This window comes from Acartia tonsa, chromosome 1, assembly GCF_053477335.1.
Source record: "Acartia tonsa isolate MP-2025a chromosome 1, ASM5347733v1, whole genome shotgun sequence".
Classification (NCBI taxonomy): Eukaryota; Metazoa; Arthropoda; class Copepoda; order Calanoida; family Acartiidae; genus Acartia; species Acartia tonsa.
In genome coordinates, this window is record NC_137260.1 from 18,711,211 (window position 1) to 18,736,512 (window position 25,302).

General features: G+C 34.2%; 1 protein-coding gene across 2 annotated transcripts; it reads left to right on the forward strand.

The window, feature by feature from the left end:
* Positions 1–159: 159 nt before the first annotated feature.
* LOC145314341 (uncharacterized) lies at positions 160–24,225 on the forward strand. 2 transcript variants are annotated; one of them, XM_080154227.1, is made up of 13 exons: positions 160–220; positions 4,095–4,179; positions 6,162–6,305; positions 12,778–12,862; positions 13,297–13,697; positions 14,122–14,245; positions 14,635–14,782; positions 16,178–16,258; positions 16,698–16,811; positions 17,457–17,567; positions 17,980–18,063; positions 18,303–18,434; positions 22,141–24,225. In XM_080154227.1, the coding sequence occupies exons 3-13, from the start codon at positions 6,172–6,174 to the stop codon at positions 23,628–23,630; spliced, it is 2,904 nt and encodes a 967-aa protein (XP_080010353.1). In that variant the 5' UTR covers positions 160–220; positions 4,095–4,179; positions 6,162–6,171; the 3' UTR covers positions 23,631–24,225. The 2 variants fall into 2 exon arrangements, with proteins under 2 accessions (XP_080010353.1, XP_080010345.1); XM_080154219.1 differs by having other exon boundaries at positions 179–220; positions 3,861–4,179.
* Positions 24,226–25,302: the final 1,077 nt, after the last annotated feature.

A 25,302-nucleotide genomic window follows, 5' to 3' on the forward strand; every position in this document is an offset into this window, starting at 1 on the left:
TTCACTTCTTATACCAATTCAAGAAAAAAAATACAATGATTTCTCGTCATTTGTGGTGGTCCCCAAAAAGTTTAAGGTTTGTATGTCTTTACACGAAAGGACAATATTTTTTTATTTCATTTCAAAAAGGCACAAGTTTTCTCAATTTTTGTTTCAAATAGGATTAGATATAAAATGATGTAAAAATGAGTTGTCAGACAGTGTGACATACAGCAAACAGGTAATAATTTTAATATTTTATGAATTTATTATCTATTGTCCTATCCCTATTAACCCTGATATTGTTGATTGTCTAGTGTGAAGAGGAGTGAAACTAGACATCCGTCACCTCCCACATATTATCTAAATAACAAACATATGTATTTATCAATACTTGGATGTTAAATTTTCATGTTCTCTAATAAATTGAAACTTGTAGCTGGCTGAAATAACGCTTCCTTCATCAACTATCTTTATATTATCCTCCAACTGGATGAACGAACTGGTCAATAAGTGATGTCCATTGTATCAACCTAAAATGACGACAATTTTCCCGTCCTAATTTCCTCGTATATTCTAAATCCATTAACATAAAAAAATTAGATGAACGGGTCAATATAAACGTTTTCGCAAAGATTTAGTATTTTTACTCTTAATTAATCTGAGATTAATTATTTTAAAAAGTAACTTGGTGTGTGTTTTGTAAACATTAAGATTTCAGAAATGGTTTAATCAAATTTGAAAAAAGTTTAATGTTTAGCTTGTGCTAAATACCTGGCGTTTAAGAATAAGGACTTCAAATGTAGCATATACTGTTATAGAATGTATATTTGGAAAGACTAAAAAATTTAGATAATATCTTATTAGCAATTTTTCAATGGATCATCATAAACGGGTTACAGGGGTGCAGAAGAACCACTTTTTTAAATCTGACCTAAAACGCAAAAGAAATTCGAATATTAAAAGATTTACAATACTGGGATTTGGCATAGCATTTGCTGTAATACGGCGGTTTTCTCAAAGATTTTTCTTTATAAATCCCTGAAAAGTTTTGATGAATATATATTTCAAAGATTTTAAATTCATCCATAATAGACAAACTAAAACTTAATTTCTTAAATATGAGATTGGATTTAATATTAGAAATAGAAATTTCTTCCAAACATTTAATGTTATCAATCTTAAAAAGCAACCAGTAAAAACATCTAGATATATCAGTATCTGTATATTTTCTCTAAAAGAAAGCATAAATAATCAATGATTGGACTTTAAATTTCTTTTCTTGTCTACATAGTGTTAATCAGGGATAAGTAGATATGTAAATTTTATTTATAATATTATTACACAAAAGTCTTAAATTTTACAAGAGTCTTCGCGCCTACAGGTGCAGGGGAATATCCCCCTTTTTCTTATCTTGAAAATAAAGAAGAAAATTATAAACAATTTATTGTGGGGGGAAGTTTTTTGGAGGGGTATGTCTCGCACCATTAGATAGCTTAAAACCACCACAGGACAAGTAGGTAAATTTTCTTAGAAGAACAACCTCGTCGTTTCAGCAGTTACCAAGATCTTTAACTTCATACAGATAGACATCCTACTTCTTTGTATTACATAAGCATAGACGTCCAAGGGAGGGGTACGTAAATGGGTGTCAACTCCCTCAAAAATTGAAAACCCTCATTTAACCCCTTCTCAATTTTTAAATATACATTAGATTACCCCCCTCAAACCTTTAAACCCTTCATTTTACCCCCCTCAAAATAAATAAAAATCCTTAAAGTTTACATCGTGCTTAATTATAATGTAAATATGTCCATTCATTTCGACAATTTTTTATTCTTTTACACATTTCTTTTCCCCTGGTATTGGCATCTGGAGAGAAATTCAATACGGACGTTGTAACAGGGAGGAAAATTAGGCATTTTTTGCTGGTGGAAATCAGGCCTAGTTGATGGGGATATCAGACCTTTTTCGGCCTGCTAATTATAGGCCTAATGACGTAGCGAATCTTAGGCGGGTCGAGTTTATTTTTGAAAGCAAAGCTTTCCCACAATAAGCAGCGTATGTCCGTCGCGGATAACATGTTCGATTAGATGTATATCATTTTTACGCATTTTCTATTGAGATAATTTTTACTACAATATTATTTCTTTGATGCATTTATTTAATGTCATAATTCACATTTTATGTTTGAAAGAGGTTCTAAATTGCTTTATAAGGAAATGGGTGTGATCATTTGGGATTTTGTGCGTACGTTTGTTTGACTTTTGCGTGTGCTTGCGTTATCGTGAGTTATCGTGGTCAGTAAGTACGCTGTAATGAATTCATTTTTGGTTTACGCAAGAATTAAGTTATAACATAGCATATAATCACATAGTAAAGGGGGAGGTTAAAGTTTTGGGAAAGTTTATTGGGGAAGGGGGCAATGCTTTGGTTGTAAGTTAGCTAGGTCGACAAGTTTCAATAATTGTAAAACCTAAAAAGTAGAGGAATATAATATCAGAAGAAAATCTATTTTGCCTCTTACTTTCAAGTCATAGATTGAGGGAGGGGGGGTATGAAGATTAACAAGACTTTTTATCCCTAATCTTATATAATTTCCATGGATCTCTAGGGATAAGAGAATAGACGATAAATTAATTTACATTGCATCCCATTCCCCAATGATTACAAAAAATTGCCTATTCTGTAGATTTAAATTATTGAATGAAAATTATAGACTCTGCAAGTTTATACCAACCAATTAAAACTTAGTATCCAAAGTTGAGCCAGCAAATGAGAGCGTGTTTATTGGTTATTTTATACACAACCCCTCCTTATGTAAAAACGCCAACTTTAATTTAATAATGAAAAGTTTTTAAATAAAAGTTTTGAAAATTTAACGTCTGAACGTAATGTTTGAAAATTAGGCAGAGAAATATTACGCGTGTTGCCGTATTTTCGCCTACGCAATTTCATAAGCGTAATCAGAGGGAGGGGGGGGGGTGAGATAGCATGATTTCTAAGATTTTAAGATATTCTTTAAAATACAACAAGGAAGATTCAAAAGGTAGCTATTCAGTTTAAACTAAAATAAATCAAGTAGTAGCAAAGCTGCCACAAATGTCTTAGTGTTTTTAGTTGTGCTTTGACATTGGTTAGTTAACTTGTATAGAGTGATGTTCTTTGTAAACTAAAACAAAATGTCTACTTCCTGTTCTTGATACACTTGATGTTCCATTTCTTTGACACTATGGTGAAAATTATTGACCCCTCCCCATCCCCCCCTAACTAAATATTTGTATACGCCCTGAGCTTGGGTGGTAGGCCCAAAGAAAATTACACGCATTTAGGAATAAGAAATTGGGGCAATAATTGTTTTCTTTTCTTTCTGTGTAACAAGAACAGAAAGACATCTATTTTTAAAACCAATTACAGCTCTAAATAAAAAGAAAACTTGAATGAAAAGATCGCTAAATTGAGATAAGAATAACAAAACACAGTGTTGCTTAGACCTAGATTTAAATATTATAAATTGAGCTACAGAATCCTACATCCCTGTAAGTATGGAGGTGTATAAGGAGGATTTAAGTATGGTTATCTAGGGGGAAAGAGTGGTATATTTGGCCTATGGGGGAAAATAAAAAAGGTATAGAATAGAGGTACAAAGAGTTACTTAGCATATGCCAACAACGTAGAAGCCCTTTGCTTTGCTGGTGATGACGGTTTCTGTTTCTAAAAGTTCATCTAATCTTAGACCTCTATTTGGAAAGGCTCTTAATCTGGTGATGGATCTGTTCCAAAGTGTACATCTATTTTTGTACCTCTATTGGGGAAAGCTATGAATATGGTGATGACTTTGGCTGTTTCTAAGTATATATCTATTCTTATACCTTTATTAGGGAAGGCTCTGAATTTAGTGTTGACGATGACTGTTTCTAAGAGTCCATCTATTCTTGTTCCTCTATTGGGGAAGGCTCTGAATCTTGTGATGACGGTGACTGATTAGACGCTGTTTCTAAGTGTTCATCTATTCTTAAACCTCTTTTGGGAAAGGCTCTGAATCTGGTGTTTACGGTGGCTGTTCAGACGCCGTTTCTAAGTGTTCATCTATTCTTGTACCTTTATTGGGGAAGGCTCTGAATGTGGTGATGACGTTGGCTGTTCAGACGCTGTTTGACTGGAAGACGGAGAGGTTCACAACTCTCCTCGTAGTTCCAGGCAATTTCAATATTCTTTACCTTTTTATTTTGGTTAAAAAAGTGATTAGTAATAATAATTTTGGTTGATTTTATATTATTTTTAAAAATATTCTAACATCATCTCCTAGTTTTCATTGTATGTTAACTTATATATGTGTAGGTATATAAAATTGGGAATTTTGTTAAAACGTAGCGTCGAAAATAGTATAAACTGTTTTGGTTAATATAAGTGATATAGTTAGGAATAAATGGAAGTTATATTATGTCTGTTTAAATATTTTGAAAGCGAAACTTTTTTACAATCTGGGAAGATACTTTAGTTTAGAATCGATATATCGTATGGTGATTCCCAAAACAGTTAGGTACTAGAAAGCTTGAATATTTTTTTTGAATTTGTTATGAAACAAAACATGCAAGACTAAGAATGATGAATTCATTTTATTTATCTATTCTCATTAATTAATTGGACAAAGTTGGCTAAAGAGTCCCCTTTTCCGCCTTGAAAGATTATTTATGGTAGATGAATGATCTAACTATGGTTCGCTAATTAGGTCTTAAAATGGTGATTAATTAAGATTTTGAAATATGCGTGGTATTGATTTTTATGTAATTAACATCGCCTACATAAGTTGGGTTCTAAAGGGGGGGGGGCGAAAGTGACACTTTTTGAAACCAAAACTATAAGTCAACAAAGGAACTCAACTAAAAAAAGAGTTACAGATCTGAGATTTTGCATGGCAGTTGCTTTATAGGGGTAAAATATGGAACTGTGAAGAAATGGCGGCGCAACCGCCGAAAACCGCCGTTTCCCGCCGAAATTTTTTTTGCCTTTTCTCGGCGGTTTTTGGTGGTTGCGACGCCGTTTCTTCACAGTTCCATATTGTACCCCTATAAGGCAACTGCCATGCAAAATGTCAGACCTGTAACTCTTTTTTTAGTTGAGTTCCTTTGACTTTTAGTTTTGGTTTCAAAAAGTGTCACTTTCGCCCCCCCCCTTTGTTCTTCATTTCTAAAACGCACAGTTACATAATAAAGTTTTCGGCGTTATCCTCTTAGAAAATTTGTTTTCAATTTAAAAAATTTGAGTACCCCCCTCCCGACAGAGAACAACTATTTTAGGTTAGGTTAGGTTAGGTTATAGGCTAGGGAGCCGAGCGCTGCGGCTAGGCAGGCAAGGGGGCCGAGCGCTGCGGCCAAGGTTTATAGTTCTGTCGGGGGGGGGGGGGGGGGGGGATTAAATTTTCAAAATTGAAAAAAAATTCTAAGAGGAAATTACCAAGTTTTCTTATTAGTAGCTCCTCTATTAATTGTATAGCCGTAGGTTGTCTTCTGACTGTCTTTAAAAAGTAAGATAGTGCATAATGTAGTTTACGATGCTTTTCTGTTTTTCGTTTCGCTCCCTGACACACATGAAATATATCCTCAAAACTCTGTTTAGAATTTACTAAAGGTTCTTTATTTGAAGGGGCAGAGAAGAGAGAAGCTAAAACAATACCTTAAACAATCCCAAGAAATATAATAGCCTTAAACATTCACTGGATCTATGTGAAACTATTCTAAAATAGAGAACCTTATCGGTTCAGTAGATTTGAGATTTTAAGCTTGATACAAAAATAATATATTACTTTATATGGTAGGATTTTATTTTATAGTTGTAAAGATTAAGTGAAAACAGACATCAATGACGATTATATCCATTAAGAGCGCGGCAACAAGTTAAAGTAGATAAGAACAGTAAACTAGAATACAGCTTGATTATGTAAGGACAGCAATAAAAAAAATAAGGTCGATATACTTATGAGTATAGGGGGGAAATGTTTTAATATTGTCAATAGTCATGCAATAATACAGCAAACGGAAGATAATACGTTAGTTACACATTTTGTTAGACCATCGTACCGACATGCTCCATTAATGAGTAGCTGCAATGTAAAATAAAATAAATTTTAAAGCTTTGAATTCGTGGTAAAGAATATGAATTGTTGCGCTATGTGTGTGCAGCTGAAGGAACATGAAGAATCTCCGCCCCTCGCCATTACTCCGCCTCACACTAACCCTAGTTCTTGTCACTGGCTACGCCGCCGCCCAAGTTCACATTATAGGCGTGTCATGGCTGGCTGACCAGAGTGTACAAAGAGCTTCCAGGTATGTAACATGGATAGATTGAAGGACAGACAGGCATATATATATATGCCTGTCTGTCGGTCCTTCAATCTATCTATATATATATATAGATAGACAAAGTAATATATAATCTTTACATAAAAGTAGTAGGATAGTTTGTCTGTGTGTGTCTGAATATTTGTAAAGAAAGATCTCAATAACTGCTAGACTACTTGGGATCTATTTTGCAGTGAAGCTTCTCATAGATCCCAACTATGTCGAGATAGTTTATTAAAAAATCTCCTCTAAAAAAATGAATAAGCCAACCTAAAAAAACACTAGCCAAAATGTAGAAAGGTAATTATAATTTTGATACTATCTGAAAGCTGTTTATAATACAATGCTATCAATAACTATTATAAGTACAATAGACAGACACACAAATGAAATATTAATGATACAAAGCAGATGTTTTTAGAGTCTCATTATAATTAAATTTTAGTGTACCATAAATATTCTTTCAAACAATTCTTTTATTGCATAATCTATCACTAGCAAATTATCTCATCTTAATGCGTCATATTAACAGGTATTATCAGGAATGTGGTGAGTGGAATGAAAAAAAAATTTAAAACAACTTTGAGGTCTGAAGTTTTGTTCATAATTTTCTTTGCTGCTGTATGAGATAGACCCCTGTTTTCTCTCTCTGACAAAAAGAATCTGCTCTGTAACTCAATTTTTAACTCACTTTTTATTTCTGTCTATCCATTAGACTATTGTAGAGGTTTAGATTCAGCAGCAGAAATTTGAGCTTCCTGATTTTTTCTCTCACTTATTGCTGTTTTAAGTTCCTTTTCCGGATTAATAAGACCAAGGACGTCAAAGCTTTAGATGTGTCTCAAGCATCCACAATATTTTTGGGGAGGAAATCAACTTCGCCCCCCCCCCCCTCTCCCCCGTGCTTGACGAATATACTTCATTTCCATAACTCGATTGTTCCATCTTTCCCGTCTTGTTCCGTTCTAATTAATAAATGTTCATGAGCTTTTCTACTTATGAATGTTGTCATCCTTGTTAACATTTTGTTTTTTAAGATGTTTTCTCTGCATAAATATTAGCTAATTTTTTTCTGGATTCAATGTCCCTTTTTAATTCTGTTTATAAGTTTTGTTTCTTATAAGTTCTGACTTCACAAGTGATTTATTTATGTATATGAGATCATCTGTCTGAAAACACCTGAGGCTTTCTTTTCATTTTCCTTCTTACTTTATTCAAATTTAAAGAATCATAAAATATTCTGCGACATATTTTAACTTGTTTCATAGATTTTAAGACAATTCCTGTCAAAAATCCCTGACAGGTCATAATGTAAAGCTCTGATTGTAAATTAACTCAGGTTTTTTTATAATGTTCCTTTGATTTATGCATAAAAATTCCTGTAAAGAAAATCTTGAAAGCATATTAACTTTTTTTCCACAAAGCTCGTACGTCCATTTCAAACTTTTTGATATATTTTGTGCACTTACTTTGTTTTAAAACTGACAATTCATTTTAATGTTTTCCCAAGTGAAACCAAATTAGTAAATATCTTTTATTAACATTGAATGATTTGCTGTTTTCAATTAGGTAGATAAATACCCACTTTGCGGCAAAACGCAAACAAATTACAGTATATACTTAAGGTAAAAGTATATAGGTATTGTGTAAAATTTTGCTTTCCTAAACTTGTTTATTACCTGATTTAAAATAAGAAAAAAAGCTTCGAGTATGTGACACCAGGGAGAGAGGGGACATTGGGCTGTGCAATACACTAGTTCCCAAAGTTTTGTAATAATTTTTTTTATTTGTTGGCTTAAAACATTGGGGACATGATATGTTGGTCCTTCAAATTGAGTGACCAAACGTTTCAACACTAATTGGGTAACTTTGTATATCGTCACGGGGAATGTACATCAATTTATCGGTCATTGTCTTTTCATGGAAATGAAGTATCAAAATAGTTATAATTGTGACTATATTGGGTGTGTGACGTTTGAAATAAGACCATATAGAATGCATTGGCTAAAATACAGGCAAAATTCATAGCCAAATTCGTTAATGGGTTGATCCCCCCCCCCCCCCTCCCCCCCATCCCCTAATATTAGCCTATCCTCTGGAGTTTGTACATTGATTTTATAAAATGAGGTAATTGCACTATTATTTCAATGTTTTTATTGGTTTTGCTGTATAAGGTGCGACTTATTATAGTGATGAGTCATTATTTAGAGATATTTTAGAGTAATAAGATTATTATTTTTATTCATGTTCGTTTCATAGAGACAAAAAAAGGTTTTAAAGAAAAATAAAACAAGAATAATTATGTCAATTTAAAACGCAATTATGTAAGGATGACAACACCCTTAAGAAACAATGCTCACAAATATAAAAGTAAAATTTTAAACACCTAAATTAGATTTTCCCAACATAGTATCCATCTCAAACATAGACAGACGGACATAGTGAGATATAGAGAAGATGCTTGCTTAGTGGTCATATAAATCTCTACAAAAAATTTCAACAGTTTTCAGTGATACCATGTTAGGGAAACATATTCTTAAGCAGCTTAGACAGGCCGACGGATATAGTGATTTATAGAGTAGATGCGCTTTAGTGAGAAAAATATTAACAAAGAAAAAAACCTTCTATTTTAAATATCAGATGAGAAAACTACATTTCCCCTATGGAAACTTGTTATCCTCTGGAGCATTACTGACAGTTTGACAGACCAAATAAATATTACTATATGAAATGATCACAAGAAAACTTTTAGCTAATTTTTTTAGATAATTAAAGAGATAGGTATATATTTTTATGTTTAATCTGTATATTCCAGTATGGCTTTGAATCCTATTTATTTCCGCCGGATTAAAACCGGTATCCATTCACCCACCCTTCTATTTTGCTTCCAAAAATATTGTATAAAGAGGCTGTTAATCATTTGCATGCTATTCTTTATCAATCACGAAAACATCATTATACACTTTCCCATTTTGGAAGTGCTCGAACCCTTCCAGACTCTCATTTAATTTTGTGAAAATGGATTTATATTTTAGCATGTTAAGGCTATTTAGCAAAGAGATAAGTTAACCATTTAGGTTTTTTTTCTGCAATAAAATGTTTTGTTTATTAGCGGCTAAGACTTTTGATTAGTAAAATAGGCTACAACCTCACCAACAAGAAGCTTTAAGTCTTTTTGTTTTAGACCATAGAACTTTAATTAGGTACATTATAGATTTAGACTTAAAATGTAACTAATGCTTAATTTTTTTTTATCTTAGACGATGTTATAAGAGAAAGTAAGAACCTGAAAAGGGGTCATTTTAACAAGTAAAGATTTTATTAGACTACGTCATTTTTCAAGATGGTCTATATTTTGACTCAAATCTCAATCTGAAACTTTTGAAAATATAAAATTTTGACTAGGGAGTAGACAATTTCGAACTAATTCTTTTTCTTTATAGAGAAACTTAAAAAGGCAGAGGATAAGACAATAATATTTCTCCCTAATTTCATTATGTAATATTCTGCTTTTGATAGCTCACAATTGCTAAAAATTATAGCTACATTTTTAAGGTTGTTTTACAGATTTATTTCAATAACTTTTAAATTGTTAGAAATATATATATGCAATTTATATTTAGTTTAGATTTGTTTTAACCTAAATTAACAGAATTAAAAGCCATTTAAAAGATTGGTTTAATAAAATGATGTTATTAGAATTTTCAAATGTTTGAAAGTTTGTGTTTGGTAAGTGCGGGGGCGGAGTTATCAGTCCCCGCCTATCAAAAGTACACACCAGTTATACAACCAACAACAGAAGGAGGCGTCAGGGAAAAAGGGATGGGTAAATGGGTAGTTAGATTGAATAAAATAAAGGAGAAAAATAAAGGTGGTCTGGAAAAAAACAATATTAGCAGCTATAACGATTTAATGCAACCTTTTTTTGCAGGAGTAAAGTATCATTTATCCCTGCAAAACATCGTATGATGACAACACTTGTATTCTATGTATTTTTTTCTTCATATAAATGAAGATAGGTTTTTTTTTACATTAAAGATTATTTAAACATTGATTTTAAATGAAGATAGGCTATTTCAAGTAAATAAAGTATGCTTCCCATGGGTTTGGTCTGAATTTCAAGATAGAACTCAAGCAATTTATAGGCCTCTCCAATAGGTCCTTATTTCCGCAGGGTTTTCTTTACCTAACCTTTGGTAAAAATGAAGGTTCGGGAAAGTTTTTTTTGTATATATCTATAATAGGGGTCTTAAGTTTCATGTAATTTTATTATTTGATTATATTACACAAGATGATTATTGAACAATTACCCATAAAAATGTTCTAAAACTGCAGTGCTACTAAGAGTTAATTTAAGAGGGCATTAACCCCCTTTGTTTAATTTGTAATCAGTAATTATGTTCCAAATAGCCTACTACCTTTTAAAAATGCACAAAATTAATTCCTGTCTTTTTTGTCTGGCATAAAAAATATCTAATTTGTTTAAATGTGTTTAGGCTCAGATAGACAAACATTTGAATTAATTGTTCAGTTTTTTTAGCATCTAAAACCATTCTATACTGATCAGGATCCACATAATTTTAAGAGAAGTGTTCCCTAACAATCTCCTTGGCTGTTTTAGGGGGGTGTAGGGGAATGGACACCTAAGGGTTGTATCAACACCCCATAATTTTGCCAGAAGTGTGCATACATCCCCTTTATTCATGCTTCTGGTTAATTTCCTATCCACATCTCTGTTTCGGATAATACTATTCTTGTTGAATTTATTACAAGCAGGTGTTTGGAAAAAAGTGGTGAGAACGACATTTGAAACATAAGGGTTAGTTGTCTTGAATTTTACAAGAAAAAAATTAGTCTAACATGTATTTTATGAAATCAATAATCATTCTATATAATAAAGTGGCAGGGTGTTTGTATGTAAGTATGTGCTTAGCCAATAAAATCTGATAAACAGTTGGTTAGTCCACAATTTTCTAGGAATCTTTGTATTTGTACTGGGCACTGAAAATTGTATGCTTACTTTCATGAAGAAAACCAAGAAAACTCCCAAATAATATTCAAAGGCAAAGTTTTTCTATAAATCGGATAGGTCCGTCCGTAACTTTTAGCTCTTTTAAATAATTTAGACAGGTCAGAATTGTCCTATCGATTTCAAACTTTCCATGATTATTCCTATAACAGTTAGGTAAGATTTAAGAAGCGTAGCAACTCTATAATCGTTATTAGATAGTCCGTACGTCCATTTGAAATATGCTGATTTCAACAATTTTGTTTAGACTTACAAATTACTGTTTTACTTTCTGACACTCTACAAGAGGTATTGCCCATTTGTCCTTCCTTCTGATTTTAAATCTTTGCCTAGAACAAAGGGAACATATTACTTAATAAAAAAATACTAAAAATGAACGCTGCAAGTCCCTGCTGCCTGGAATGAAAGATACTTTATGGAATTCATTGGCATTGAACATGGGTTTGTGGGATTAGAATATGGCGTCCTATAATCACCTTGAATTCAAAATAATGTCCTACATCGTTCCACATTTTTTGTATCAATTTTACACGGATAAAGGAGTTACTAATAAGTTTAGAAAAAGACTGTTACACAAATGATATTTGTGTTATTGCATAACTCAATGAAAGACCTACTTCAAGAATCATTCATTTTTATTTTCAAACAATTTTTAGTATCTACACATTTATGCCCTTATTTTAAATGTTAGGAATCTATTTTAATTTTATTGTTACTGCCCTATGACATTCTTTTTTAACCCATTTACTTGCCCTTTTAACTTGAAATGCCCTCCTCTTCAAATTTTAAAAAGGGGTGTGACTGATGCGTCTAGTTTAAATCTTTTAAAATCATTGGAACCTTTAAAAATATTTGTTTTGAAGTTTACTGCCAAATAAAAACTTACAATTACCAAATATGTAATTCAATAAAAAGTGTGTCTAATACCTACTTAGAATTCTGGTTCTTTATTTCTTAAAACTTTTATCTAACAATCCATGAAAGCATAATACAACACAATAAAAATATATTTTAGATAAATCTTAATTATTCATTTCGGTGGATTTTTTTTATGTTATCTTGGATGTCTATGCTATTCCGTGAAACTTGGAACAATAGTTTGCTATGGATATTTTACTTTTTGAAATAACAATAATTATATCAAGGACGGTTTCGTCTAAGAGCTTAGTCTAGGACAGGAAACCCTCCCCCCCCCCCCCCCCTCCCTCTACAATTGTGAAAATAAGGGAGTTTTTGTGTGCTTGTTTATTATTTATATTAGTTCAGGCTAGGTTATATTGAGTAGAGGAATGGACTCCCGCAGGAATATAAACGAGAAAAAAAATACTTACCCCTCCTAATTTTATTTTTAAAATACGAGGGGGAGGGGGGTTGTGCTTGCTTAAAACTTTAAGGGAAATCAACAAATTACACAACTTTTTGTTTCAGATACAACAGACAAACGCAGAACCCCGGCAGCGCCTGTCATCCCTCGCCATGTGGAAAAAACACACAGTGTATGGTCAACAATCAGGCACGGAGAAAATAATTTTATGTCAAGCATTTTTATGTTAAACTAAATTTCCTTATATGCTTTACAAAACGATAAGAAAATAATTGATTTAACTCCCCAATGATGATACACAAAAGCACCCTCTCTGTAGGTTACAAGTAGTAGTTGAAACGTTTGGACAGCATTTTTTGAACCAACCAATCAAAATTCAATATAAGTCCCCAAAGTTGAGAAGCCAACAAATAAGATAACTATATCATATAACTTTAGGAACTAGTTTATTATACAGGCAAAAGGCCCATCCTAAATTCTCTTGCTCTTACAACATCCTAAACCAATGCTACGACTTCTTTTGAATTCATGTTGTTTTAGCTTATTGTTTCATTATTTTGGATTTGCAAGTCTATTTATGTAATTTTTATAGTCGAACAATCATTTTATCCCTGAAATGGTAGGGCAACCCTATCTGCAGCTGCAACCCTGGAACTGTTCCCATGCCTAGCCCAGTGGACGGCTGTGACACAGTAGAGCATAACCGCAACTCACCTGTCATCCTACAAAACCGTTTAGGTGGCGGTCACGCATCTCCCGGTTACCTTTCACTCAACAACCAGCGGTCATCTGACCCCTGCAACCCAACCCCTTGCGGTCCAGGCACCCAGTGCTCGGTCAACAGGGATGGAAACCCCGAATGCCGATGCCAGCCTGGCTATAGCCCTAACCCGGACACAATTACCGGCTGCAAGCCGGAGTGTGAACGGGATCCTGACTGCCGAATGGGCTTTGTCTGCCGGTCATATAGATGTGCTAAGAAGCCGGATCCTTGTGACCCCAATCCTTGCGGTCCTGGTGCCAGGTAGATAAATAGATAATTAAATAAATAGATTAAACTTTTCCACCATTTAAACACTTATTTTAAGATGAATAATATTTTCTGTATGATAGTGACCAATACTGTATTCTATTAAATTTATAAAGAATGTTTTCTGGAGATTTTGAAATTTACTAAACTGATAAAGTTTTCAATTTTAGGGAATCTTCACATAGGTTGAAGTCTGTAGATAGTTTAATGCTATTATAACTTTAGAAAGATATATGTCAAAACATTTATGAACTATCTATAGAACTAACAAGTAGAATCTCTCAAATCAGATTTAAAGAGTTACACATATAAAGAGGATCAATCACCCCCTTCTCCATGCGGAAAAAAAAGAATAGGGAGTAATAAATTTCTCCACAAGCGACTTGTCTGTTTAGGATAACTTTTATTTTTGTTCTAGATGTTCAGTAAATTCTGCTGGTAATGCACTGTGCCAGTGTGAAGCTGGACTCATTCCCAAACCTGACACAATCACTGGTTGTGGTCCTGAGTGCACCAGGGATCCTGATTGCAGATCTGGACAGGTAAATATAGAATTTTCCACAGCACAGCTTTACTGCCCAACGACTATGGTTTGTCCTTCACTGAGATATTTTAGACTTTTCCTGAACCTTACTGAATGCACTCGGGATTTTAATTACAGATTTTTGATTTGACCATCTAGTTGTTGGTCTTTAATGCTTTTGTCTCACACTTACACATACGAGTGTATACTCAAAATAAGGTAGTTTTTTGTATAATAAAGGACTTGTATTTTCTTAAAGTTAAAGTTAAAAACTACTTTTAATTAGGTACATTAGCAAAAATATGATGCATGACTTAATTGCTTATTGATATATTAAAATTTGAAATTTATGTGACAAAATTAGGATTTTAGGCTTACAAACTCATCTTAATATTTATAATATTTCAGGTATGCCAGAATCAACGCTGTGTGGAGAAGCCTGACCCTTGCCAGCCGTCACCTTGCGGTCCCGGTGCTGAGTGCTCAGTGACTAGGACTGGCAATGCCATCTGCAGATGCCAAGCTGGCTTGATTCCCAACCCTGATACTATTTCAGGCAAGTAGACACTTATATTGACATATTTTATGGAATACCTTTGCTTATCCTATTTTAAAATAGACTGATGATTATACTTAATTAATTTACTAAAAATAACTTTTTTATTCTTTTGAGAGTAAATATATAAGTATTAAGAATAGACAACTACCTGGCCCAAGTTGTAGGGACCTTTTTCGTTTGCTAGCAAATTGCTTTATGCTCTTTTGTAGCGACTTGGCTGTTTATATGGGTGATATTCAAGACCCAATTGAAAGTCGGCACAAGGTTCTTACCTTGTGGTTGGAGTTACATATAGCCAGGGATAAGGGATGGGAAACGTAGGAAAGTATTATTTCAGGCCTATTTCAAGCCTAGGCCTATTTCTAGCCTAATAAACCAGTTTTGGGATAGCGCAGTGGTTCGTATAAAATGCTAATGAAAAAGCTGTGTGTGTGTGTGTAGATAAAGTATAGAATCAAATTCAGGTAGCTAGTTTAAAGTAAAAAACATAACTTTTTATAAACCTATATATTAATGGCTTTTGTTAAAAAGAAGTTTTTTCTCTCCCAAAATTTTTTATCTTTTACTTTGGTAATTTGAACTGTCAGAAAGCTATCGTTGGGTTTCCCTCAGACAGATTTTAGTTTGTATTATTTGCATTTTTATTAATGAGTAAAAATTTTATTTGAAAATTTCGTTGCTAATTAAAATTCAAAATAAATAAATAAATATGCACTTGGGTAACATTCTATCAAGTTCTTTGGATACTATACTGGATATAATGTAATGATATATTATATCTGTACTGTGTTGTATTGTACAAAAATTAGGTTGAAGGTGTTGTATCAACTCCGTACTAAATTTTTAAAATTCAAAATACAACATCTAATTTATAAACTACCAAATGAAAATTCGTAGCTACCTTCTTTCCAAAAAAAATAATCCCGTTATTTTTGTTTTTTCTATGTGGCCCTTTTTTAATGTTTAACTCTAAGCAGATTTAATAATTAAACTAATGTGATCTAACACCATTTATATTTATTTTTTCGTAGCAGACGAAATCATTATTTTTTCCAGAATTGTCTGCTTCTAAAATTTCCGCCATCTGTGATTTGGGCTTGTTTTGTATCAACCAATCAACAATTGGCTCCGCCAATTGGTGATTGGTTGATACAAAATAAGCCCAAATCACAGAACACTATTGGTTTAGAGCGGTAGCCAATATGAGCCGTCCGCCAGTAAGGTCATTAAATTAGGCAAATGGTAAAAGTTGCATGATCCCTTTCAAAACCAGGCCGAGACCTAATTTATGGCCAGGTTTCCTATCCCTTATCCCTGCATATAGCCTCCTCTATTCTTTTACCTTGATCTGTTTAATTAAAAGTTTCAATACCTAACACAATACTTCTTTAGGATGTAAGCCTGAATGCACTAGAGATCCTGATTGTAGCCAGGGATATGTCTGCCAGAACCAACGCTGCGTTGAAAAACCAGGTTTCATCCTTGTTTTTTTTAATGCATATTATTTACGAAGTTTGGCTATTTTAAATTTTTCATTTGAAAGATTGAGAACCTTAATATTAGGATCAATGTAGCATTGATACTTATTTAAGGGTGATGCAACATATTTATTTGATGTATTTTAGACTTAACAAAAATGTTTGAAAATGTTTTAAAATATGAGTCCAACCAATGACCCTAAATTCAGATCTTTTGTGGTATTTTGTTTAAAAATACTTGGTTTAGGATTATATCGTTTAAACAAGAATCCCCCATCATGTTGATTTCAACCCATTGTGTCATTTAAAGCATATTTTTTCTCTCAAATTCATTATTAGTTGTCTACAAGACAGCTAGTTTTGTATTGTATGTAATAAATTCATTGTACTGTAAAAAGCTAATTATTACTAACAAAAACCTTAAAATTATTCAGACCCTTGCCAGCCGTCACCTTGCGGACCTGGGGCCGAGTGCTCAGTGACCAGGACCGGTAACGCCATCTGTAGATGCCAGCCTGGTCTCATACCCAACCCTGATACCATCTCAGGTAAGAAGTAGTTGTCTTCTTATTATATTTTATATACTAGCGGTTTCGCCCCTAGTATCTAGGCGCTACATACTGGAATTGTTGGAAAAGGGCAGAATATCCTAAAACCATCCCAATACAATCTTAAAATAAAAAACCATAAAACCACCCCAGGACTTATGCGAAGCTTTCCTTAAATGTAGAACTCAATCGGTTCAGTACAAAAAAATAATACTTTAAGGATAAAAATATATTTACGATTCTTATTAAATAGGTTAGATATTTTATAACAGCAAAACTTCTCTATGAATAATAGTGTCTGTCTGGCCGTCCTTTAGTATGTCTATATTACTGCTCTCTATTATGTTCACTATAAATTCACTAGTCAACTCTCATCTTTCTTTTTTTCTCTTTCTAGCTCTAATTCTCTCTTTTTCTTTCATATTTGTGCCCTTCACTTTAGCCTACTATTTTTCATGCTGTTTTATTAAGTTTCTCTTCAATATAATTACAGATTCAACTTATTTCAGCCCATCAATTCTCAATGTCAATAATATTAACTAATGATTTCAAACTGTGTTGGTACTATCCTTTTCCGTCAATTTTAAATATTTTATTTAAAAATAAAAAATAATTCAGCTGATATTATATAATGTATGTTCTTAGGTTGCAAACCCGAGTGTGTAATTGACCCAGACTGTAGCCAAGGCTATGTTTGCCAGAACCAAAGATGCGTGGAGAAGCCTGACCCTTGCAACCCTTCTCCTTGTGGACCAGGTAAGGGATTCAAACCTTTTTTTTCTATGTCAAAGAAGTCTGTACGTAAAATTGGAGGAGAGACTTTTCATATCTTTCAGTAGAAAGAAGTTTCCCTATAAAATATTCAATATCCATGAAGCATATTGCCTATTGTAAACTAAAATGAATTTAATACTTAGATCATAGACTTGCAAGTGTGGGGGCTAAAAGGTGTTTACCCCACTCAAAAGTTTTAGAAATACATCAGTTTACCCCCTTTAAACCTTTGAAACAGCTCATTTTACCCCATCAAAATTAAAAGCTTGGACGTCCCTGACAAGATGTTTAGATGCAGACCACTTCCTGCATAAACTTTATGGATAATCTTATTTTTTTTAAAATAGCCATTTCAATTGCCATTTTAAAAATGTAAATATTATTATTTGTCTAGGAGCTGTATGTACAGTAAACTTTGGTGGTAATCCTATTTGTAGATGTGAACCTGGCCTTGTACCTAAACCTGACACCATCACAGGTAACCCTCTTTGTAGATGAGAACCTGGACTTGTACCTAAACCTGACACAATCACAGGTAATCCTATTTGTAGATGTGAACCTGGCCTTTTACCTAAACCTGACTCCATCACAGTTAATATTTGTAGATATGTATCTGTTCTTGAACTTTAATCTGCACAATTATTTATTTATACTGTGTGAATGATCCTGACTGTAACCAGGGGTATATAAGACAGAATTATATATTTATTTTTATAGGATGTGGTCCTGAATGTGTGAGGGATCCTGATTGTAACCAGGGGTATATATGCCAGAACCAGAGATGTATTGTCCGCCCTGACCCCTGTGATCCATCTCCTTGTGGACCCAACACTTTCTGTACAAACCAAGGTAGTACATTTTTAAAATATTTAGTAAGGCAGCATTTCAATTTTAAAAGTTTCCCTATGCCTAATCCCCGCGGTGCCTTAACCTTTCTTGGCCACCCAGTATTTTATTTAACCTAACCAATCCTTATATGAAATTACAGTACTAAAGAAACAAGTTAAAAATACCCATCACCTTATTTTCAATTTAGTTCAGAACAGGGGGGGGGGGGGATTTCTGTGCTTGACTAGACACTTTGAGGGAAACTGCCAAATATTTTAATAGTTATTTCTTTCATCGATACTAGACATAGTTTTTTTTTCGTATGGATGAGAACCGGTTCCTGTCCACCGGATTCGAATGAATACGAGAAAATAATTTATGAATTAATGAGTAAGGGGGGGGGGGGGGCACATCTGACACTTTTGCGTAAACAGGGATTATAGGCTTTGTCTTAGGAGTTATAGGATAGGTTATTTGGGGAAAAAGTTTAGTTTTTGGGTGTATTTTCCTTATATTTAAAAAAAAATTTGATAGGTCTCCAGGTTCAGGTGCTGCAGGCTGGAAGGTCACTTCTGGACAGGTATAAATGAAAAAAAAATTTTGTTTAAAGAGTTAGAGATCAACTTATTAAACCAAATATGCATCTTTTGGGATGTTTTGAGCATATATGAAGAAATAATAAAAATCAGCCTCCAGGTTCAGGTCCTGCAGGCCTCCAGGTGAATTCTGGACAGGTAAAAACTGAAAATTTTAAATTTTATAGTTAGAACAAAACTTATTTTACAAAAGTTGCTACTTTATGGATGGTATGAACTAATTTGAAGAAAAATTTGAAATCTGGCTCCAGGTACAGGTACTGCAGGCCTCCAGGTGGATCCTGGACAGGTAAAAACTAAAAATTTTCACTTTTAAAGTTAGAGCATAACTTATTTAACAAAAGTTGCTACTTTATGGATGGTATTAACATATTTGAAGAAAAATTTGAAATAGGGCTCCAGGTACATGTACTGCAGGCCTCTAGGTAAATTCTGGACAGGTAAAAACTGAAATTTTTTACTATTGAAGTTAGAACAAAACTTATTGAACAAAAGTTGCTTCTTTCTGGATGGTTTTAACCAATTTGAAGAAAAATTTGAAATCGGGCTCCAGGTACAAGTACTGCAGGCCTCCAGGTAAATTCTGGACAGGTAAAAACTGAAATTTTTTACTTTTATAGTTGGAACAAAACTTATTTAGCAAAAGTTGCTACTTTATGGATAGTATTAACTCATTTGAAGATAAATTTGAAATCGGGCTCCAGGTTCAGGTACTGCAGGCCTCCAGGTGGATCCTGGACAGGTAAAAACTAAAATTTTTTACTTTTTAAGTTAGAGCATAACTTCTTTAGCAAAAGTTGCTTTATGGATAGTATTAATCATTTAAAGAAAAATCTGAAATCGGGCTCCAGCTTCAGGTACTGCAGGCCTCCAGGTGGATCCTGGATAGGTAAAAACTAAAAATTTTCACTTTTAAAGTTAGAGCATAACTTATTTAACAAAAGTTGCTACTTTTTGGATAGTATTGACCAATTTGAAGATAATTTTTGAAATTGGGCTCCAGGATCAGGTACTGCAGGTCTCCAGGGGAATTCTGGACATGTAAAAATTAAAATATTTAACTAAAGAGTTAGAACTATATCTATTTAACTAATACAATTTAAAATTTGAAATCGGGCTCAAGGTTCAAGTTAAATCCAACCATTTTGTTACATTTTGAATTATATCTGCAAAAAAAAATATTAAGCATTGACTAGAATATATATATAAAAAACGTACTGTCAACAGGTCCGTCACTAAAGGAAGCCTGCAGGAAATACACTGCTCTAACTGCGGTAAAAATCCAACCAAAATCCAACACAATACCCTCAATTTGATACAAAAAAAGTTATTGAAGCTGCAGGCTTCAAATTTGGGGTATTAAGCCTTATTGTGGCAGTCTTTCAGCAATTAGAGCGGCATATTTCCTGCAGGCTTTCTTCAACAATCAAGTATAAAAAAAGGGATATGAAAACTTCCTGACAAAATTAACTTAAAAGTAACAAACAAACCAAACAAATTTTGTTAAAATAGGCAATTAGAACTAAGATACAAGTTAGACATCATCTATTCATTGTCAGATTGAATTGCCAATTAAACCACATGTTTCTGCACAAACTTCTCATCAATCAAATCAAATTGGTCAATACTATCCAAAAAGTAGCAACTTTTGTTAAATAAGTTATGCTCTAACTTAAAAAGTAAAAATTTTTAGTTTTTACCTGTCCAGGATCCACCTGGAGGCCTGCAGTACCTGAACCTGGAGCCCGATTTCAAATTTTTCTTCAAATGAGTTAATACTATCCATAAAGTAGCAACTTTTGCTAAATAAGTTTTGTTCCAACTATAAAAGTAAAAATTTTTAGTTTTTACCTGTCCAGGATCCACCTGGAGGCCTGCAGTACCTGATCCTGGAGCCCGATTTCAAATATGTCTTCAAATATGTTAATACCATCCATAAAGTAGCAACTTTTGTTAAATAAGTTTTGTTCTAACTTCAAAAAAAAAAAATTTCAGTTTTTACCTGTCCAGAATTTACCTGGAGGCCTGCAGTACCTGAACCTGGAGCCCGATTTCAAATTTTTCTTCAAATTAGTTCATACCATACATAAAGTAGCAACTTTTGTAAAATAAGTTTTGTTCTAACTATAAAATTAAAATTTTTCAATTTTTACCTGTCCAGAATTTACCTGGAAGCCTGCAGTACCTGATCCTGGAGCCCGATTTCAAATTTTTCTTCAAATATGTTAATACCATCCATAAAGTAGCAACTTTTGTTAAATAAGTTTTGTTCTAACTTCAAAAGTAAAAAATTTCAGTTTTTACCTGTCCAGAATTTACCTGGAGGCCTGCAGTACTTGTACCTGGAGGCTGATTTTTATTATTTCTTCATATATGCTCATAACATCCCAAAAGATGCATAATTGGTTTAATAAATTGATCTCTAACTCTTCAAACTAAATTTTTTTTTCATTTTATTCCATACCATCCATAAAGTAGCAACTTTTGTAAAATAAGTTTTGTTCTAACTATAAAATTTAAAATTTTCAGTTTTTACCTGTCCAGAATTCACCTGGAGGCCTGCAGGACCTGAACCTGGAGGCTGATTTTTATTATTTCTTCATATATGCTCATAACATCCCAAAAGATGCATAATTGGATTAATAAGTTGATCTCTAACTCTTCAAACAAAATTTTTTTTTCATTTATACCTGTCCAGAAGTGACCTTCCAGCCTGCAGCACCTGAACCTGGAGACCTATCAAAATTTTTTTAAATATAAGGAAAATACACCCAAAAACTAAACTTTTTCCCCAAATAACCTATCCTATAACTCCTAAGACAAAGCCTATAATCCTTGTTTACGCAAAAGTGTCAGATGTGCCCCCCCCCCTTAATTTAGAACATTAGACTGTTCTACAATTCTAAAAGTGCAGAGTTTAGACTGAGTAGCTTTTATTAAAAACTACACTTATCTTTAAACATTCGTACGTAAAAATGTTATCAAAGAATAGATTATATCATAGTTTGTAAAAATGGACCAATTTTACATTTTTGCTGTATATACTTTTTAACAATCCTAATTATGCGTTCGAATACTGTTTTTCATTATTTTCATAAATATAAGTACTCTTATAAATATCATTCTTTTAGGTGGAAACCCGATCTGTAAGTGTAACTCCGGATTCATCCCCAAGCCTGACACCATAACCGGATGTGACCGTGAGTGCTACACCGACCCTGACTGTCGCGGTGGCTACGTGTGCACCAACTACCAGTGCGTCGAGCGCCCCGACCCCTGTGACCCCTCCCCTTGCGGACCCAACACCATGTGTATGGAGAACAGCCTTGGCAACCCGATCTGCCGTTGTTTGGCGGGCTTCATCCCAATGCCTGATACAATTACTGGATGCAAACGCGAATGTGAACGTGATCCTGATTGTAGTGCTGGTAACATTTGCCAAAATTACCAATGCGTTGTAAAACCTGATCCTTGCGACCCCTCACCATGTGGCCCAAACACTGAGTGCTCTGTCCTGCCATCCGGCAACCCTATCTGCCGTTGTCTGCCGACCTATGTGCCCAAGCCTGATACCATTACTGGCTGTGGCCGAGAATGCGAGGTTGACCGTGATTGCAACGGAGATAATATCTGCCAGAATTACAAGTGTGTGCCGAGACCAGATCCTTGCCAGCCAACACCTTGTGGACCAAACACAGAATGTAATGTCAACTTCCAAGGCAACCCTGTGTGTACCTGCTTGTCCGGGTTCGAGCCTCAGCCTGATACAATCACAGGCTGTTCCAAAATTGAGGCCAGAACCCCACCTCCTGATCCATGCTTCCCCAGTCCTTGCGGTCCCAACACTCAATGTGATGTGAACAGGTTGGGCAACCCTGTTTGCAAATGTTTGCCAGGTTACATCCCACAACCGGATACCATTACCGGCTGCGTTGAAGAGCCAGACCCATGCAATCCCAACCCTTGCGGACCAGGTGCTGAATGCCTTGCCCGTGGCCGTCAGGCTGAGTGTAAATGTCCAGCTGGATACAAGGGCGATCCCTATGCTTTCTGCAAGCGTGGAGATTGTGAGTATGATCATGAATGCTCCAGCAGCCTTGCCTGCTTCGACTACAACTGCCGTGACCCTTGTATCGGAACCTGTGGCCGCAACGCCAACTGTGAGGTGCAAGATCACAGACCCATCTGCTCATGCCCACAAGGATTCACCGGCGATCCATTGTCTGGCTGCGAAAAGCGTATCGTTGTTGGTGGTCGTTTTACACAACCCCGTCAACCTGAGCCACGCAACACAATTGTTATTGGCCAAGAGTATAGCGAACAGGAGCCAGAAGTTGTCCAGAGCCGAACCGTTGTCGGCGGTCGTTACACGCCATCTTATGAAGAACCCGCTGCAAGAACCGTTGTCGGACAGAGATATAACACAGCTGTTGTGGGAGGTAGCGGCGTGCAAGGGCGCACTAACAATTACAGCAGCGGCGGTTCGTCTCGGGAGCGCGGTGTGGTTGTTGTCGGGTCCACGGGAAAGAAAAGGAAGAGAAGGACAGTCGAACCATTCACAACTGCCGCAAGAATCACCAAATTTTTTATGGGATTACATCCCATTTCATATAATATATAGGGAAAGGGACAAGAATTTAATAAAAAACGGGAATTTCTAAATAAATTTGTATATGAAATGAACTAAAGAACCAGCTTTGGTCTACAAAATTGAATCTTTTTCCTTATTTTCATTTTTTTATTTTCATAAAATTCTCTTCTTTCAAATTTCATATTAAATAATTTTATTTAACACAATTGAGACAGAAATCCAACTGCCAGAAGAAGAAAAAACTTGACAAATTCTAATTGTATGTGATATATGGTAGAAATTAGAAATAACATTTTTACTATTTAGGATTTTTTATAATCTAATTTTTTAGTTTGTTTGTGATCTAACCCATTTGCTTTGCTTTCGGAGATATGTCATTGTTGTTTTTATATAGCTATTAGTGAATGATAAGTTTACCAAGTGAGCCTATTTTTCGCTTAAAGTAGTTATCAACCAGTTTCGTACTAAATTGGCCGGATATAACATGTCCGCAGCCAAATATGTACACACTGAGCTGACACACAGCAAATGTTTTATACATAATGTACAGAAATTTAACATATTTGTATTTTTTGTATAATTGCATATACATTAATTTATACTGTAAATAAAACACTAAAATTTACTATTGTTTTTTTTTATTTTGTTCATTATCTTTCTAGTTTTAATTTCAAATTATACGAGCTAAGGAATAGTTATTTCTCGCATCGTATTATAAACGGCTTTCCGCGGATATAGAATGTACAATTATGAGATTAAAACTAGTTTTTTTAGCCCCGAGGTGACGAAGTCACCGGCTAAAAAAACTAGTTTTAATCTTATGATTGTACATTCCTATATTCGTAGAAAGCTGGATATAATACGATGCTAGACATGGTTTTTTCGTATGGATGAGAACCGGTTCCTATCCACCGGATTCGAATGAATACGAGAAAAAGATTTATTATTACTTGGATCTTAAACAAGATTTTCATGTTCTCTAATAAAGTACAACTTGTAGTGGGCTAAAATAACGATAACCCCCTAAACCCTCTCCATTTACCCCATCCCCTCCTAGTGGATGAACGAACTGACCAATAAATGAGGGGAAATGGCAACCTTAAAATTAACAATTTTTCCCCTCTCATAATATCCGCGTATATTCTACATCCATTGCTATGAGGAATGAGGATGAATTTGGCCGGGTACATAGCATCTAGGGGCGCAGTAAAACTTGCAGTCAATTTCCATTATAATAATATTTAGTTTTGTGAAAAAGACGAACATTGTGCTTACCCAAAGATCGCATCCACCGTTTTGGAAAGATAAATTTGTACCAAACTTTTATGGTATATTTAGGTAGTAAGCTAAATAAACAAGTAAAAGAATAAAAAAACATTTTTATGGATCTCAATAAAAAAATTATGAAACAATAAAATAAAATATTTTCTGGTAACGATTATAGAGTTACATACCTTTATAATTTATTGTGTCATCGTATTATGTTTGAAATTGATTATGTAGATTTAATACTTAGTAGTCTATAAATACAAATAGCTTGATGTCTGTCCGTCTGAAGCTTAAGATCTCGGTAACCACTGAACCGATTGGATTCTACTCTTCAGGGTATTTACCTATTGGTCCTGTGGTGGTTTTAAGCTATTTTCTTGGGGGGTGGGACAACCAACCCCCCCGCCCCCAAAAAAAATGTTTTTTAGGCAGT

Bases quoted from the DNA above. Each gene is read 5' to 3' on its own strand.
- LOC145314341 (XM_080154227.1), top strand. From the start codon at position 6,172: ATGAAGAATCTCCGCCCCTCGCCATTACTCCGCCTCACACTAACCCTA. The intron at 14,246-14,634 runs GTAAATATAGAA...ATAATATTTCAG, and splicing joins CTGATTGCAGATCTGGACAG to GTATGCCAGAATCAACGCTG. The intron at 16,259-16,697 runs GTTTCATCCTTG...AAAATTATTCAG, and splicing joins ACGCTGCGTTGAAAAACCAG to ACCCTTGCCAGCCGTCACCT.